Source organism: Oryctolagus cuniculus, chromosome 1, assembly GCF_964237555.1.
Source record: "Oryctolagus cuniculus chromosome 1, mOryCun1.1, whole genome shotgun sequence".
NCBI classification, from domain to species: Eukaryota; Metazoa; Chordata; class Mammalia; order Lagomorpha; family Leporidae; genus Oryctolagus; species Oryctolagus cuniculus.
In genome coordinates, this window is record NC_091432.1 from 185,064,869 (window position 1) to 185,078,697 (window position 13,829).

The window sequence follows — 13,829 nt, forward strand, 5'->3', positions numbered from 1 at the left end:
TGTAGTGATTACCAATGAGTAGTGAGAACGGGGGTGTGTGGGGAGGTTTCACTGGTTTTTACTTAATGCTTTTTGCTTTCTAGACTTTTTGAACGTTTAATCTGAGTAGGAATTATTAAAATAACAGCCACAGAAATTTGGGAGCCCAAACCTAGGGACTGTAAGTCTACAGACCTGGATCTGATCAGCAAGTCTGAATTTGAAAACATTACAAGTGATTCTGACAAGGAGCCAGGGTTGAGAACTAATTCCCTCAAATGGAAGTGGTTTTAAACTTCTCTTCAAATGACTTCTAGGACCAATACCACCATTGTATAGGTAGAACAAGTACTTGGAACTAAATGTGGGATGAAGTTTCATTTAATTTTTCATTAGAAAAGGGGTGGTATTAAATCTTTCTGTTTACAGTGACATTTATTTATTTATTTTTAAGACATTTATTTATTTGAAAGGTGAAGTTACAGGGTGGTGGGAGAGAGAGAATGAGAATGAGAGAAATATCTTACATCCGCTGGTTCACCCCCTAAATGGCTGCAATAGCTGGAGCTGGGCTGATCTGAGCCAGGAGCCTGGAGCTTCTTCTGGGTCTCCCATGTAGATGCAGGGGCCCAAGGACTTGGACCCCTTTCCTCTGCTTTTCCAGGTGCATTAGCAGGGAGCTAGATCTGAAGTGGAGCAGCCGGGACTTGAACCGGTGCCAGTATGGGATGCCAGCCCTGCAGGCAGCAGCTTTATCTGCTATGCTATAGCGCCTGCTCCTACAACGACATTTAACAGATCAAAAGCCAGTATGAAATTCTAGAATAGTCTTATTGTGGTAATTCTAAATATCAAAGGCAGTCCTGAGAATAAAGAGTAGTGGAGGATAATTGAATTACTTTCAAGTCATGGTTATAATTTAAAATGGTAGGTGGCATGTTGGCAGGGATACCTAGGTCCTGAAGGGTACTTGCGTGTCTCAGAAAATTGGCGGACCTTAGGGACTTTTAGATGGACAGAGAAATGACTCCATAAAACTCTTTTTAACAGTCACCCTTAAGAACTTTGTGTTGACAATAGTCTGCTGATTTGTCTATGAGTTAGTAAACAGAATAAATTGTTTGATGTTTTATGTCTATGTATTATCTCCCATATACACATTGTAAAAATGTGTGATTACCTACAATGGCTTTGTTTGAAGCTTAGATAAAGAAAATACAGTGTAATTGTATTATTCATAAGAGGAGAGAAACCTGAAGAACACTGGATAATCCTTACATTTGCTTTGGGCCTACATTGAAACCCATGTAAACATCACTCATTCTTCGTCCTAACCTCCATTTTGTAATCCATAACTCAGTACCTAGGATACGGTGCAGAACAAGGTAAAAGCTTTTAGGAAGATCCAGTTTTCAGCTAAGACAAGAAGTTGGAGAGATTTGTAAACAGGTAGAAGATAGAAGTTTAAAATGGAATTGAGTCAGGGACAGTAGCACCAACCACATCAGACTAGAGGATACTTATAATAGTGAGAGGGCAAATAGAGGGTTATTCATCTGGGGAAGAGGCCAAAGCCAAGTATGAAAGGGAAATGAGGCATGGTTTAATTATTGTAACTGGTCTTAAAGCTCTGAGTTGAATTCTGTTGTAAAATATTTTCTATGCCAGCACAGACTATATCAACTGGGAGTCTAGTGCCAGGGGCTTTTGAGTGGCAAAGGGATTAAAATAGGTCTTTGGGCTCCTTTATACATTTCAAGTATAATGTGAATAGCTGCGAGATGGTCAGCATGCCATCTTGGTATATTGTTTATGGTTCATTTTCCAGCAAACTCTTTGGTTTATATTTAATTCAAACTTCAAGTTAGTCAGAGTTGGTGATCATTTTTGAGGCATTCATATCATTACTGCACTTAATATATACTGCTTTCCAGTTACATACTGTTTCATTAGCAGCACTGGTATCAGAGCAAATTTTTCTTTTAGTAAGTAATTAATAGGGCCAATATATGAAAGCTGATGAGTTTCTGTAAGATGAGTATGCTATTTCTTATGTAAGGAATGATGTTAAGATCATCTCAGTAGGGAACTTAAAGGAGTAATTCTATTTACATAGATGAAATAGAGAAAAACTTGATAAAAATCAGTATAGTAAAGGGAATGAACACATTTCCATTATTGTAGGACTGGAAATAGTTAACAAACTCCATCACATATAGGCCAGCCAAGATACCTGTTGGTTTGGAATTTTACTCATGTATGAATTCAATTCAACTTTAGTAGATAGTGACCAACAGTTTTTCAAAGCGTAGCAATTGACATTCTCACCAATAACTTGAGAGAGTTCCAATTGCTGCATATACTTGGCAATATGTGGTATTGTCAGTAATCTTAATTTTAGCCATTCTGGGGATGTGTAGGGTTTTGTGATGTGGTTTTAAGTTGCCTTTCTCTGATGACTCATGGAGGTCAAATACCTTTTCATTTGCTTGTTGGACATTGGATACCATTTTGTGACATTCTTAAGCCTCTTGTCAGTTTTTCCTTTTTTAAAAAATTAAAAAAAATTTTAAAGTTATACAAGTTTGATGTATTTCATATGTACAGATTTAGGCGCATAGTAATACTTCCCATCCTATCTTCCCTCCCACCCATGCTCCAACCCTTCTTCCTCCTCCTTCTCCCAATCCCACTCTTAATTTTTACAGAGATCTACTTTAGGTTTATTTGATGATCCTAAAGTTACCCTACACTAAGTAAAATAATTTAACAAATAGTAAAGGGAAAAAAAAAACACTGTTCCTCAACATTAAGAGACAAGGGCTGTCTTGTCAGTTTTTCTTTGCTGTTGTCTTTTCCTCATTAATTTCTGGAAGTTCTTTCATATTTTGTTTAGGAGAACTTTTTGGATACCTGCGTTACAAATATCTTCTTCATGCTCTCTTTTCCTATTCACTGATTAATGGTGTTTTGGTGAACAGAAGGTCTTAATTTCCGCATAGCTGTCTCTTGATTTCCCTCTTCTCTTGGACCTTGGTCCTGTTTATTGCCTTGTAGCTCTTCAAGTAATATCTACAAAATAGGTTCTCCAGCTTTTCTAGATGTTCCCAATGGAAGAACTGGGCAGAATTCCCTCAGGCAATCACCATTAATTTGTCTAGTTCTTTCTTCTGGCATTTCCATATTTTAAATACACACAACAGAATGCTACTTAACATTTTATACTGACTTTTAAATCTTGCACTTGTAGCCACAGTCTCTTATCCTCCCAGTATACTTATTTACTGTATTTACTTTATGGTATAAAATTTTAAGCCACATTTATTATATCAAGACTATCTAAAATATTTACTGCAGACACGTGATTGGAAGAAGTTTTAAAGTCAGTTTAGTTTAGGGTGATGGGGATTGGGGGAAGGATTCTCTTTGAAGTTTTCAACAGCCCCAATCAATAGTCCAGATTTTCCAGAATAATCTCAATGTCAACTAAAGCAAGCTCTAGGGGTTCTTAGATTCTAGGCACTGTAGTTGTTCTTTCTATTTTGGAGTGACCCAGAAGAATCATGCTCTGTGGAATTTATAAAGTGACTGTGGGGTAACTTTGAATTGCTGGGAGGGGAGGGTGGAGCAGCCACCAGCAGGCCAGTCCCAGCTGACTTCCTAGCATTCACCTCTCCACAGGGCTCTGCAGGGTCGTTCCTCTTGGCAAATGCGCAGCCAACTCTTGTGACATTGATAAAGACTCGGGAAGACGCCCTCAACAAGAGATCCAGCTGTTGAGTCAGAAGCAGCTCACTTTATGAGAAGACTTATTTACCTCTCAATTTCGGAGGTTCAAGGGCATGGCGCTGGCACTGGCTCAGTTCTCCGCTGTGTTCCTGCACGGCAGCTAGCAATGGCGGGGAGCAAGCCAGTGGCTACATTAAGGGACGTCTGGGCAGCCAAGTGCTGGGAGCGCCGGCGCCTGGCGCCTCGGCTCGCCCCTCTCCGCCGCGCCCTCTTCCCCCGGCTCCTGAGCTCTGGTCCTTCTAATATAGGCAAGTTTTCTTTTGTTCCTAACTCAGCCCTATTTAGGTCAGAAACCCCTGTTAAATGCTCACTTAAAAAGCACCTTTTCCTCCCTTCAGAGAACTAGTATTAGTTTGTAGATACGCACTTGTGCAATATTTTGTAAATTTATTGAACCTATTTGTCTCACTTTAAGAAACATTCTTCTAATGTCTGAATAGCATGAGAAAATAGAAAACACAATTGGAAAAAAAATAAGATGAAATGAGAAAGACCTTAAACTATTTACTTTGCACCAGCACGTTTTCTGTCCTGGTCCCCTCAAATTTGCCTGTCATTTTTTAATGAACTGGTAGAGATGGTGGTTAGAAAGGGGTTCCCTCACTCTAGGGCTCCAGAATTTTAAAATGTTTTTCTTATCTTCTCCATTCCTGTACACAAAGGAACTTCAAGAAGTTTGTGGAAAAGGATTCTAGGTAAAAAAATAATAATAAATAAAAATCTAGTGAAAAATTAAAAAAAGAAGTTTGTGAGGAAAATGTAATTAAAAACTAAACTTATGTTGGTGCAGAATTTTTTCTGAAGTACACGCCCTTTTTCATAACATGTATTTTCCATGACAAAATTATTACTAATGACACCATCACAGTCATATATGCAATGAATTCATAAAATTCATAAAAATATAGAACTTTTGTGATTCATATGTAGGGAACTGAAGAGAGAATCTAGTCCATCTCCTCCCTCGACAGAGGCAGAAAATTGAAGCTGATCAAAGTTACATGACTTAGTGGTCTTATGTTGAATTAATTGAGGAATCAATGTGGAAATCCAGGTCGTCTGTCTTCCAATCAAGTCCTTGTTTCTCTTTCCTCCATGCCCTCTTTCTGTACAGTTATAAATAGAATTGGAGAATATATGGAAAGTATTAAAGAATAATTATTCCAAGTAGTTCTGAAATTAAGATTTTTCTCATATATGTGATTATCTATCATCAGTTCATAATTGAACTTTGAAATCACACCAACCTAAAAAATTGTTTAAGTTTTCATTAGCTTCTGTTCATAATGAAAATCTTGTAATGTCAGAATTTGGTTATGATAATTATTGATAGAAAGAGAGCAGAACTCACTACACTTTAGAAGACACTGGCTTTTGTATTTGCCTCTGAAGGCAGTCCACAGGAGTGCTTCTTCAGATGATTTCTTTATGCTTTGCAGATCATTAATTCCACTTCCTCTGCTTTTGCTAGAATGTCACTATATTGAAAAATTTTTAAATTATGCCCTATCATAAAAATAATCAGCCTCTGATCAAGCATAAAGGAAAATGTATGCAACTTTCACTTTTGGAAAAATTTAGGGACAGTACAGAGATAGTAAAAAAAAAACTACATTGACTATTATATATTAATGTATCTTGTTTTTAAAACATTGTCTTTAACATCTCTAATGAAGGAAGAACAATACAGAATCTTAATGTAAGTGTAAGTGAAATTAGTTGTATATATTTGCAGAAGAGCAGCTACCTAACTTCATAAGATAAATTATTTGGTCCTGGGCGTTGTTGTGTTTGCTGTAATATGGAAACAAACCATAAAAGTATTTTTAAGCACCCACTTTCCCAAAGGTTTCATGAATCTTGGGCTCTGCTTTGAATGTTTCATTCCTTAGTTCTGCAATCACTAATTTTGACCATTACTGCACAGGAAATTTTAACTGGATTTTGCTTTCATCATAAATTTCCATTATTTTTTCTATCTATCTCTGTAAAGAGGAAAGATAAAATGAGGCCAAATGAATAAATTATCAAATTTCTAAACTTAACATTCAGATCTCCCAATAATGAAGATCAACTGGTAGGAGTTATGTAAGCCTTGGTATCTATGTATCTAAACTAGATACATAAATAACAAGTCTGCTTAATTTTCTATAATTCCACAATGGAACCAGAAGCAGGGTTCATGAACACAGTAACATTGTTTGCATGTATCCTTCAAAGTGAAATCCTTAACAGACTTAATAGTATGTATCTCCTTGTACTTCAGGTAAAACATACTAGACAAACCTGTTTGCTAGAGCTTTTAAAAACTGAATAAATTACACATTAATAATTTATTAATTTAATACAGTTGACTTCTGATAATGTTTTGGTTTCAGTTTAGATGTAAAAAAATGTAACATAGTACTGTGGGATCCACAATTTTTTTAAATTTTCCGTTAATATCAGGTTGTCATTGGGAAAGATTCCACAATGACTTTAAATTAGGGATGAATTAGCATATGTGTTGTAGGAATTTTATGAGATCAACGTTTTTTATGACTGAGTGCATGCAACTAGCAAATTAAAAGCCTTGGAACTTAAGAAATAGAGGACAGATTACGGGATTTTATAAGTTTAGTGGGAGACTTGGAATGATCATTTGACTTCTTCCATGAAGATTGTTTCTTAGTAATTGTAAAACAATATAAAGTTGAAAAATTCTTGTAGTCAGTAATGATCTAGTACTTAAGCAAACTGTCTTTGTAGTTTAGTTAGAAAATGGCGATTACTTTTTTTTTGTTTTACAAGTCTTTCTGGAAGGTGTTCCTTGGGGGCTAGTCTCCATATTTTTGATATTTTAAAATATTTAAAACAATTGTTTATATTTGCTAAGTATTAGAAAAGTCATCCTAGAACTTTTAAGGTAGAACATTAATATTTTTAAAAGTATTAATTATCTTCATATGAATCATCAATGATTTTGAAGGCCCATGCAGTGGGGGGAAAAACCATGATCTTTGTGGTGAAAACAGTTGAAATTTACTGTCTTAGCAATTTTGAAGTGTACAGTACTCTATAATTAAATATATTCACCATGCTGTGCAATAGGACTTACAGACTTTCCTCCTGACATTTTGTACTATTTGACCATCAGATCCCCTGCCATGCATTCCCCAGCCTCTGTAATGACCATCCTATTCTCTTCTTCTGTGAGCTGTTTTGTTTTAATTCAACATATAAGTCAGAACTTGGGGGATTTGTCTGTGTCTGATTTAGTTCACTAGGCATACTGCTAAGTATTTGAGGGGATATGTATGTTAACTAGTATGAGTTAATGATTCTACATTGAATTCATAAATAATATCATTTTGTATCCCATAAATGCATACAATTATTATCAATTTATAATTTAAAAGACAAAGAACAAAGTTAGACCATGTTTCCAATTGTGCAGCAGGTGTTCTGAAGTCCCATACCATTTCACAGGCTTCCAGAGAAATTCTCTGGGGAATTAAAACTTCTCTCAAGGCAACAGACACTACATGTGTTGACTGATAACTGCAATTTGCCTGACACTTTACAGTTCTTTTGTAGTTTCTCTATAGTTAAATTAATATCAACCACAATCTTAGCTATTACTGGTAATGGTACATTACCTTTTCTCCACTATGTACTTAAAATACTTGAAAATCCCACACTAGAAACAATTATGTGAGAGATGCAGGATTGTAGCTTCAGAAAGTATGCATTGAGCTGTCTGAACTATGCTCAAATTCTTTCTCTTCTAATGTTCTGCAAATGTGACATGCTTGCGAAAGCGTTTTTAAAATGCAATTAAAAAGCCTCACATGAAGAATGATTTGGATCTGTGTAATAATATTACTCCTTAGCAGCCTGCATTTTGATATTAGAAAAAATCAAAATGAAATTCCTCATCACTAACTTTCCCAGAAATAAACCACTTTACATTTCTAATGTGACTTTTATAATTTTTTAAAAAATAATTCTTTGATGAAAACAGTATCTCAAAGAAACAGAGGCAAATTAGCCTTTGCATATAAGTAATTTATCATTCTCTCTTTAAACTTGATCTTCTATAAGTAACCATGGATATTTATATCATTTTTTTCCTTTGAAGCCAAATAATAATGTGAAATGTTTCTTTTTATGGTTATTTTTATATCTATTAAGTCTGTGTCCCAGACACTGTGTTAGGCACAGGTGCTACAAAACCAGCAAAATTTAGTTTTGGCCATGGATGAGTTTACAGTATCACAGGAAAGAAAGACAATCAGCCATCCTTATATGCTGGAGGAACATGTAGGGAATCATAGAGGAGGGGTACTTAGATTACTGTCAGTATGTAATTTAGGTTAGTTATTCAGTCAACAAATGCTCAGGTTATTGAAAGATTTTCTTGAAAATGTATTGCTTGAGCAATATACAGAAAAGATGACCCTCCCGATCATGTAATCATGTGGGAGTAAAGGGACCAAGAGAAAACTTTCAGCCAGGGCATGGGGGAAGACTATAGCATGCTCAGGAGGCCTCAAAACACATTAGAATTGGCTAGATGTAGGCTAGTGTATATATGAGAAGGGCCACTGCTGTGTTTTAAATGTGCTGCCCGAAAAGTATATGTTGGAAACAGTCCCCAGTGCAACAGCATTGGGAGCTGGGGCCCGATGGGAGGTGTTTAGGTCATGAGGGCTCCACCCTCTTGAACCTGGCACCAGCTGTGAAAAGGCTTGAGGCCTGGAGATTGTCTCTCTGCATCCTGGCCCTCTGATGCCTTCCCCCATGTTAGGATCCTCCAGCGAGGTCCCCAATAGATGTAGCCTCTGGACTTGCCAGCCTCCAGAAAAATGATTTTTGCCCACAAAACAGAACACCTCACAAATACCTTCTACTGTTTACTAAATGAACTCCACATCTTGGGAACCAGAGAGTCTAACTTTGCATATCCAGGAATGAGTATTCTGTTACCTCTGGCAAGTTGTTGGGTATTTCTCTGCCTTTTTGTCCTCATCTGGGAAACAATACCTATCTCACAGGTTTAACTGTTACATGGAGAAGTGTATTTTGAAGCATGCTTAGTATAAATTATATGTTAATAAACATCTTTCCCCCAGTAAGACATAGTCTGGTCTTCGTTCAACTAACTTGTCCCAATAATATATCAGTTTGGGGTAATGAGTAATTGATGGGGAAGTAAAGATTTTTGTATTCAGCTCAAAGGTAATCCTTTTTATAAATCTACTCTCAAATTAGTTTGTTGTTTCCTTTTCTCTCTTTATATGTACATATAGTATGCTGGACATTTAGAAGCATAAGACATGCATAAATCTTACATTTAACTTTCCGAGGTATGTGTAGCCAGTTTTTATAAATTACTGTTGGAATCACTTACCAATAATGATTACAAAGGGTGAGAGAAGTGAGCTCCTCAGGTCTTTGTACATTCTCAGTAGTGGCAAATCCATGTAAACACATTTCTTAGTCAAATCACTCATATCTTTGAGTTCAATCTCTGTTGTTTATTCTTTATTAAAACAGTGAATTAACCATTGTTCCAATGCTATAGCGAGCCAAGGAACAATGGCAATGAAATCTCAAGGGAGTGCACCATTAGTTTGTTCAGCAGATATTAAGAAACCCCAGGAGCTACCAACAGAACATTTCAGCAGTTTTAGACACCATCTACTTTTTCAACAACCTTTTGGGAAATATTCCAAGATAATTTCCTGGACAAGGACATCTATCTCTCAAAGACCTTTGGAATAGTTCATAGTTTGACCCCCTGAGACACTCTTCATAAAGGAATAAAGGAAACGATCAACATTTTCACAAGGAAATAAATAGGTTAAGAATGAAAGCAATCTAAGCAGTAGCACCGGGAGTTTGACATGCTGCCATAACTTCATTTTAGAGTTGGAGTTCTTCCTCACCTCCGCCGACATGTTCTTTAAAGTATCCGCATTAAATGAGGCAGTTACAGAAGAACAATGCAAAAGTGGAAAACATCACGGAACCTTTCCAAGAGGCGATTCACAGGGAAGTCTGTAGGCTGAGAAACGCGGAAGCAGCAAGTCGTTACAGCACCCGCTGCAGTTAACGCTCACTGCGGTCGGCCCGCGGTTTGCTGTGCTCTGCCTCGGAACGCCATGAGAGTCCCGCCCTCCACGGGCGAAGCGCAGGAGCCAGCACCTTTTCAAAAACTCGCTCCTCTGCGTCGTGGGGAGCCGAGCCAGGGGTTTCAGAATTTGGGGGCTAGTCTGCTGTCGCTCCCGTCCTTTATCTGGACTTGGAGAGAATTTTGCTCTGCTGGTGGCGCGCCTTGCACCGCATCACCCAAGGTAGGCTGGGCACTTCGTGAAGCCAACCTCGACCCCTGTGTGGCCCGCGTTCTGCAGCCTCCAGGCCCTGACGTCCGAAGCTGGAGCTCCACCGAGGTCAGTGGGGGCCTGCGGGACATCCGCCCCCTCCGAATCGCCAAATGCTGCCCCCTTCCTCCAGCCCCCAGGATCAGCTGTGTGGAGAACTCCAGGCTCCTGGGGTCGCTCCAGGAAGTCACGTGCACTTTCCGGCAGAGAGTCCCGCAAAGCAGACGACCCCTGCAGCGTCACCAGCTCCTAAATCGGGCAGGAAGCCCACCTGCGCCAGCTGTCCGCGTCTGGCTTCCAGGTGAGTGCCGAGGGTCGGATCCAGAGTTTACAAACGCGTTTGATCTCCTCCTCCTCCTGGGGCTTGAGCCGCTCCGGAAAGTTCGCGGGCTTAGTGCCGCTCCACGTTTGCAGCCCTCTTTGAAAGCGGGAAGGGATGGGGGACTGGCGAGGGAGAACCCTTGGTCGTGGGCGGCCGCCCGCCGCCGCCCTCAGTCCCCCGCGGCGGCGCGCAGGTACCGAGCGACGTCGCGGTGGCCCCGCTCCTCAGCCAGGTCCACGGGCAGGCGGCCCCCGGCGTCGCGCACGTCCAGCCGCGCCCCGGCCCGGTGCAGCGCCACCAGCGTGTCCAAGAAGCCCTCCCGGGCGGCGTCGTGCACCGGTCGGCTGAGGGTGGCGGGGTCGGCGCAGTTGGGCTCGGCGCCGTGGAGCAGCAGCAGCTCGGCCACGCGGGCGCTGCCCATCATCATGACCTGCGCGAGAGGGAAGAGCGGTCAGGGCGAGGGTGCCGGCGGGGCGGCTAGGCCGCTGCCAGGAGACACGCACTTACACCTGGATCAAAAGCAAGGGTGCGACCAGCCCCAGGGGTCGGCTTCCTCCTCTTATGCTACGCAGGTCACCCACCTCCTCCCAGTCTTATTCAGATTAAATTAAATTCCATCTTACTCTCCAGACGTGAGAGCACGCGGCAAAATAATAATATCTACACTGAGGGCAAAATCAATGATCGATTTCTACTGCAACATGAGAATCTAGCTGGTTAAGTGATTTATGAGCAGAATTAAACTTGAATGCCTTATAAAGTTTTATTCTCCTTGTTGCCCATGCACCATAATCTAGGTTTAAAAATATTTGTTAGGTAGTCACCTGTTTTGTGTGTGTGTGTGGGGGGGAGGTTGGAGTAATGTTTTAGGGGAGAAAATAAGAAACAACGTAATTCTCTTGTAAGAGGCTCCTGTTTTTTCTGTCACATGTGTCTGCTCATAAACCAAATGTAATCTGATAATCCGAGACAAACTTGGAGATTAGAGGACAAAGTAAAACAAGTCAGGCATACTCTATAAAACGACGAAAACAAATGACTTATCTTGAATTAATGGTTCACAGCTTTTCACCTTTTAAGTTAATGTTATAGAGGCAGACTAAAATTTAGAGTGTAATATAAATATAACTGTAAAATTAACATACATATTTACCTCCTACATGATTTTACATTAGATAGTAAATGTTTTGCTGTATAGTTTGTACATTATCAGTGAAATCAGAAATGATGCATAACTAAAAATGTTTCAGAGGAATAAGCCTATAGCATTCATTCATCTGTATATATATGTGCATTATGTAAGCATTTGCTTTCATATTTTTGTTAACAATAAACAATTTTTGATAACTGCCAAAAAACTTATTTGCTCTTGTGAATTTATGTGCTTCAAAATGTTAATACAATTGAAAGGCAGTACACCTTTAGTCTTGTTTCAAGAATATAAAAACTTTTATTTTTTTCCTCAGAAACTATGATAAACATAAATCATTCTTACAAATGATGTACAAAGTATTTTATATAGAGAGAAGGGGAGGGAGTGGTTCTTAGTGTCTCAGTAAATGGTAAATTAAAAACACAAATTAGAAAACTTGCTTTTATAACTATTAATATCATTTTAAGTCTTTAAGAATCACTTTACAATATCTTTGCTTCTTTCAAATCTTCCTAACTTTACTTTTCTAAAAAGTCAAATGGAATGAACATGTATTTTCTTTAAAAATCTACACTATTAATGAGATCCTTTAATATCAGCTTAGTTCTGGAGAGTGGCAGTGAGGAGAATAGTGACTATGACCATAAGGGTCACAGTAAAGTTCAAAAGCATGCTGTTAGATTTTAAAGGAATGTAAAAAATGTCAGTACTAATTAATAATAGCAGCATTAATACCAAAACACTGATAAGTGCATTTTAACGATGAAGAGACTACTTGTGAATGTCCTGTACCAATCAGAAAGAATCTAATAGTTGCTGCAGAATTGGTTTTGTAATTGAATTGCTGAGTATAGTCGTTAAAACAATAAAAATATGGAGCAGCATATTTTAATCACTCAAGAAACACTAACATAAAAGGAATTAAGGAGTGTTGTTGAGGAATATGATCTCGTCTCTTTGAATTCAGTTCACTCCTATGAGAGAAAATATAAAGGATTCCACATGGAGGCTTAAAAGTTCACTAATTTTTTCTCATGCATTATGATATTGTAAATTTCTTAAATCCAACATAGATTGTGTAACTTATAACATCTTTGTCACTGAAAGGAGACAAAAAGATCCATCCTCCCCAAATAACTTCTCCTTCCCCCTGTTCTCTCCATTCTCTGCATCTTTAATCACGAGACGGTAGAGCAAGTATGGTGGTAATTCGAAAAGTTACTGGAAAACAGAATTTAAACACAAGCTTATTTTGGTGCAAAAAATTTTTTTGAAATCTATTGTTTTTGCCCAACACGCATTTTCCACGAACTTTTTGAAAATCCCACGTATGCATAGATTTCGATTTCTTTTTGCAACAAGATAAGCATCGTTTAAAACCGTTTTCCAATAGCAGTACCCTGGTATTGCTATTTCCCCGCCGTTCAAAAGAAAACCAAAGCGGAGCAGTGGGTTAGTCCACCCCTTTCTTGAGGATTTTTTTGTTGCGTAAAAACCAGCCTAACGACTGGCCTCCCCCTGCAGCTGGCCAGGCTGCGGCCGCGACCTCGGCCCCAGCTCGGACCCGCGGCGGCCGCGCCCCGCGCTCTTGCGCCCCCTGCCGGCGCGGCCCCGGGGCCCCGGCTACCTGGATCGGGCGCCTCCCGAAGCGGTTGACTCCGTTGGGATCCGCGCCGGCTTCCAGGAGCTGCCGCACCTTCTCCACTTGGCCCCGCGCCGCGGCGCTGGCCAGGCCCGCATCGCTGCCTGCACCACCGAGCATGCCCTTGTCCTCGTCTCGCATTCCACGGCCCCTACACTCGGGGCGGCCCGCCACTCCTCCCTCTTTGGCCACCCCGCCTCGGCGCGCTCTCCCCTCCCCGGGAGAGCTCAGCGCAGCTTCTGTCCCCGCTCGCCGTCCTCGTGCGACTTGGGAGCCGATGCAATGGCCGCACGGCCTTGACGAGCTCCAGGCTTTTTCTGGCGCCCACGAACCCGCGGCCGCGCTCAGCTCACTCCTGGGAAAAACCCTTCGCGCGGCCGCAGCCGCAGCCGAGCGGGCGCTTTCTCGGCGTCCTCGCTGCCCGGCCTCACTCCGGCAGAGCTGCGAGCCAGCCGGGAATGAATTCCGTGTCCAGCTGGGCGGCGGGGCTGCACCCGCCCCACCCCCTTAGGCTCCGCCCACTGTCCCGCCGGCGCCCGCGGGACCGGCCCTCTGGCTCCGCAGCAGCCCCGCCCGCAG

General features: G+C 40.5%; 1 protein-coding gene across 1 annotated transcript; it reads right to left on the reverse strand.

Moving 5' to 3' along the window:
* Window positions 1-9,266: 9,266 nt before the first annotated feature.
* CDKN2B (cyclin dependent kinase inhibitor 2B) lies at window positions 9,267-13,756 on the reverse strand. The gene is made up of 2 exons (XM_002708053.5): window positions 13,236-13,756; window positions 9,267-10,885 (listed from the first exon to the last, which is right to left on the reverse strand). The coding sequence occupies exons 1-2, from the start codon at window positions 13,389-13,391 to the stop codon at window positions 10,625-10,627; spliced, it is 417 nt and encodes a 138-aa protein (XP_002708099.2). The 5' UTR covers window positions 13,392-13,756; the 3' UTR covers window positions 9,267-10,624.
* Between the last annotated feature and the right edge of the window lie 73 nt (window positions 13,757-13,829).

Coding starts and splice junctions, on each gene's coding strand:
- CDKN2B (XM_002708053.5), bottom strand. CDS start 13,391: ATGCGAGACGAGGACAAGGGCATGCTCGGTGGTGCAGGCAGCGATGCG. Junction 10,886..13,235: donor TCGGGAGGCGCCCGATCCAG/GTAGCCGGGGCC, acceptor CCTCTCGCGCAG/GTCATGATGATGGGCAGCGC.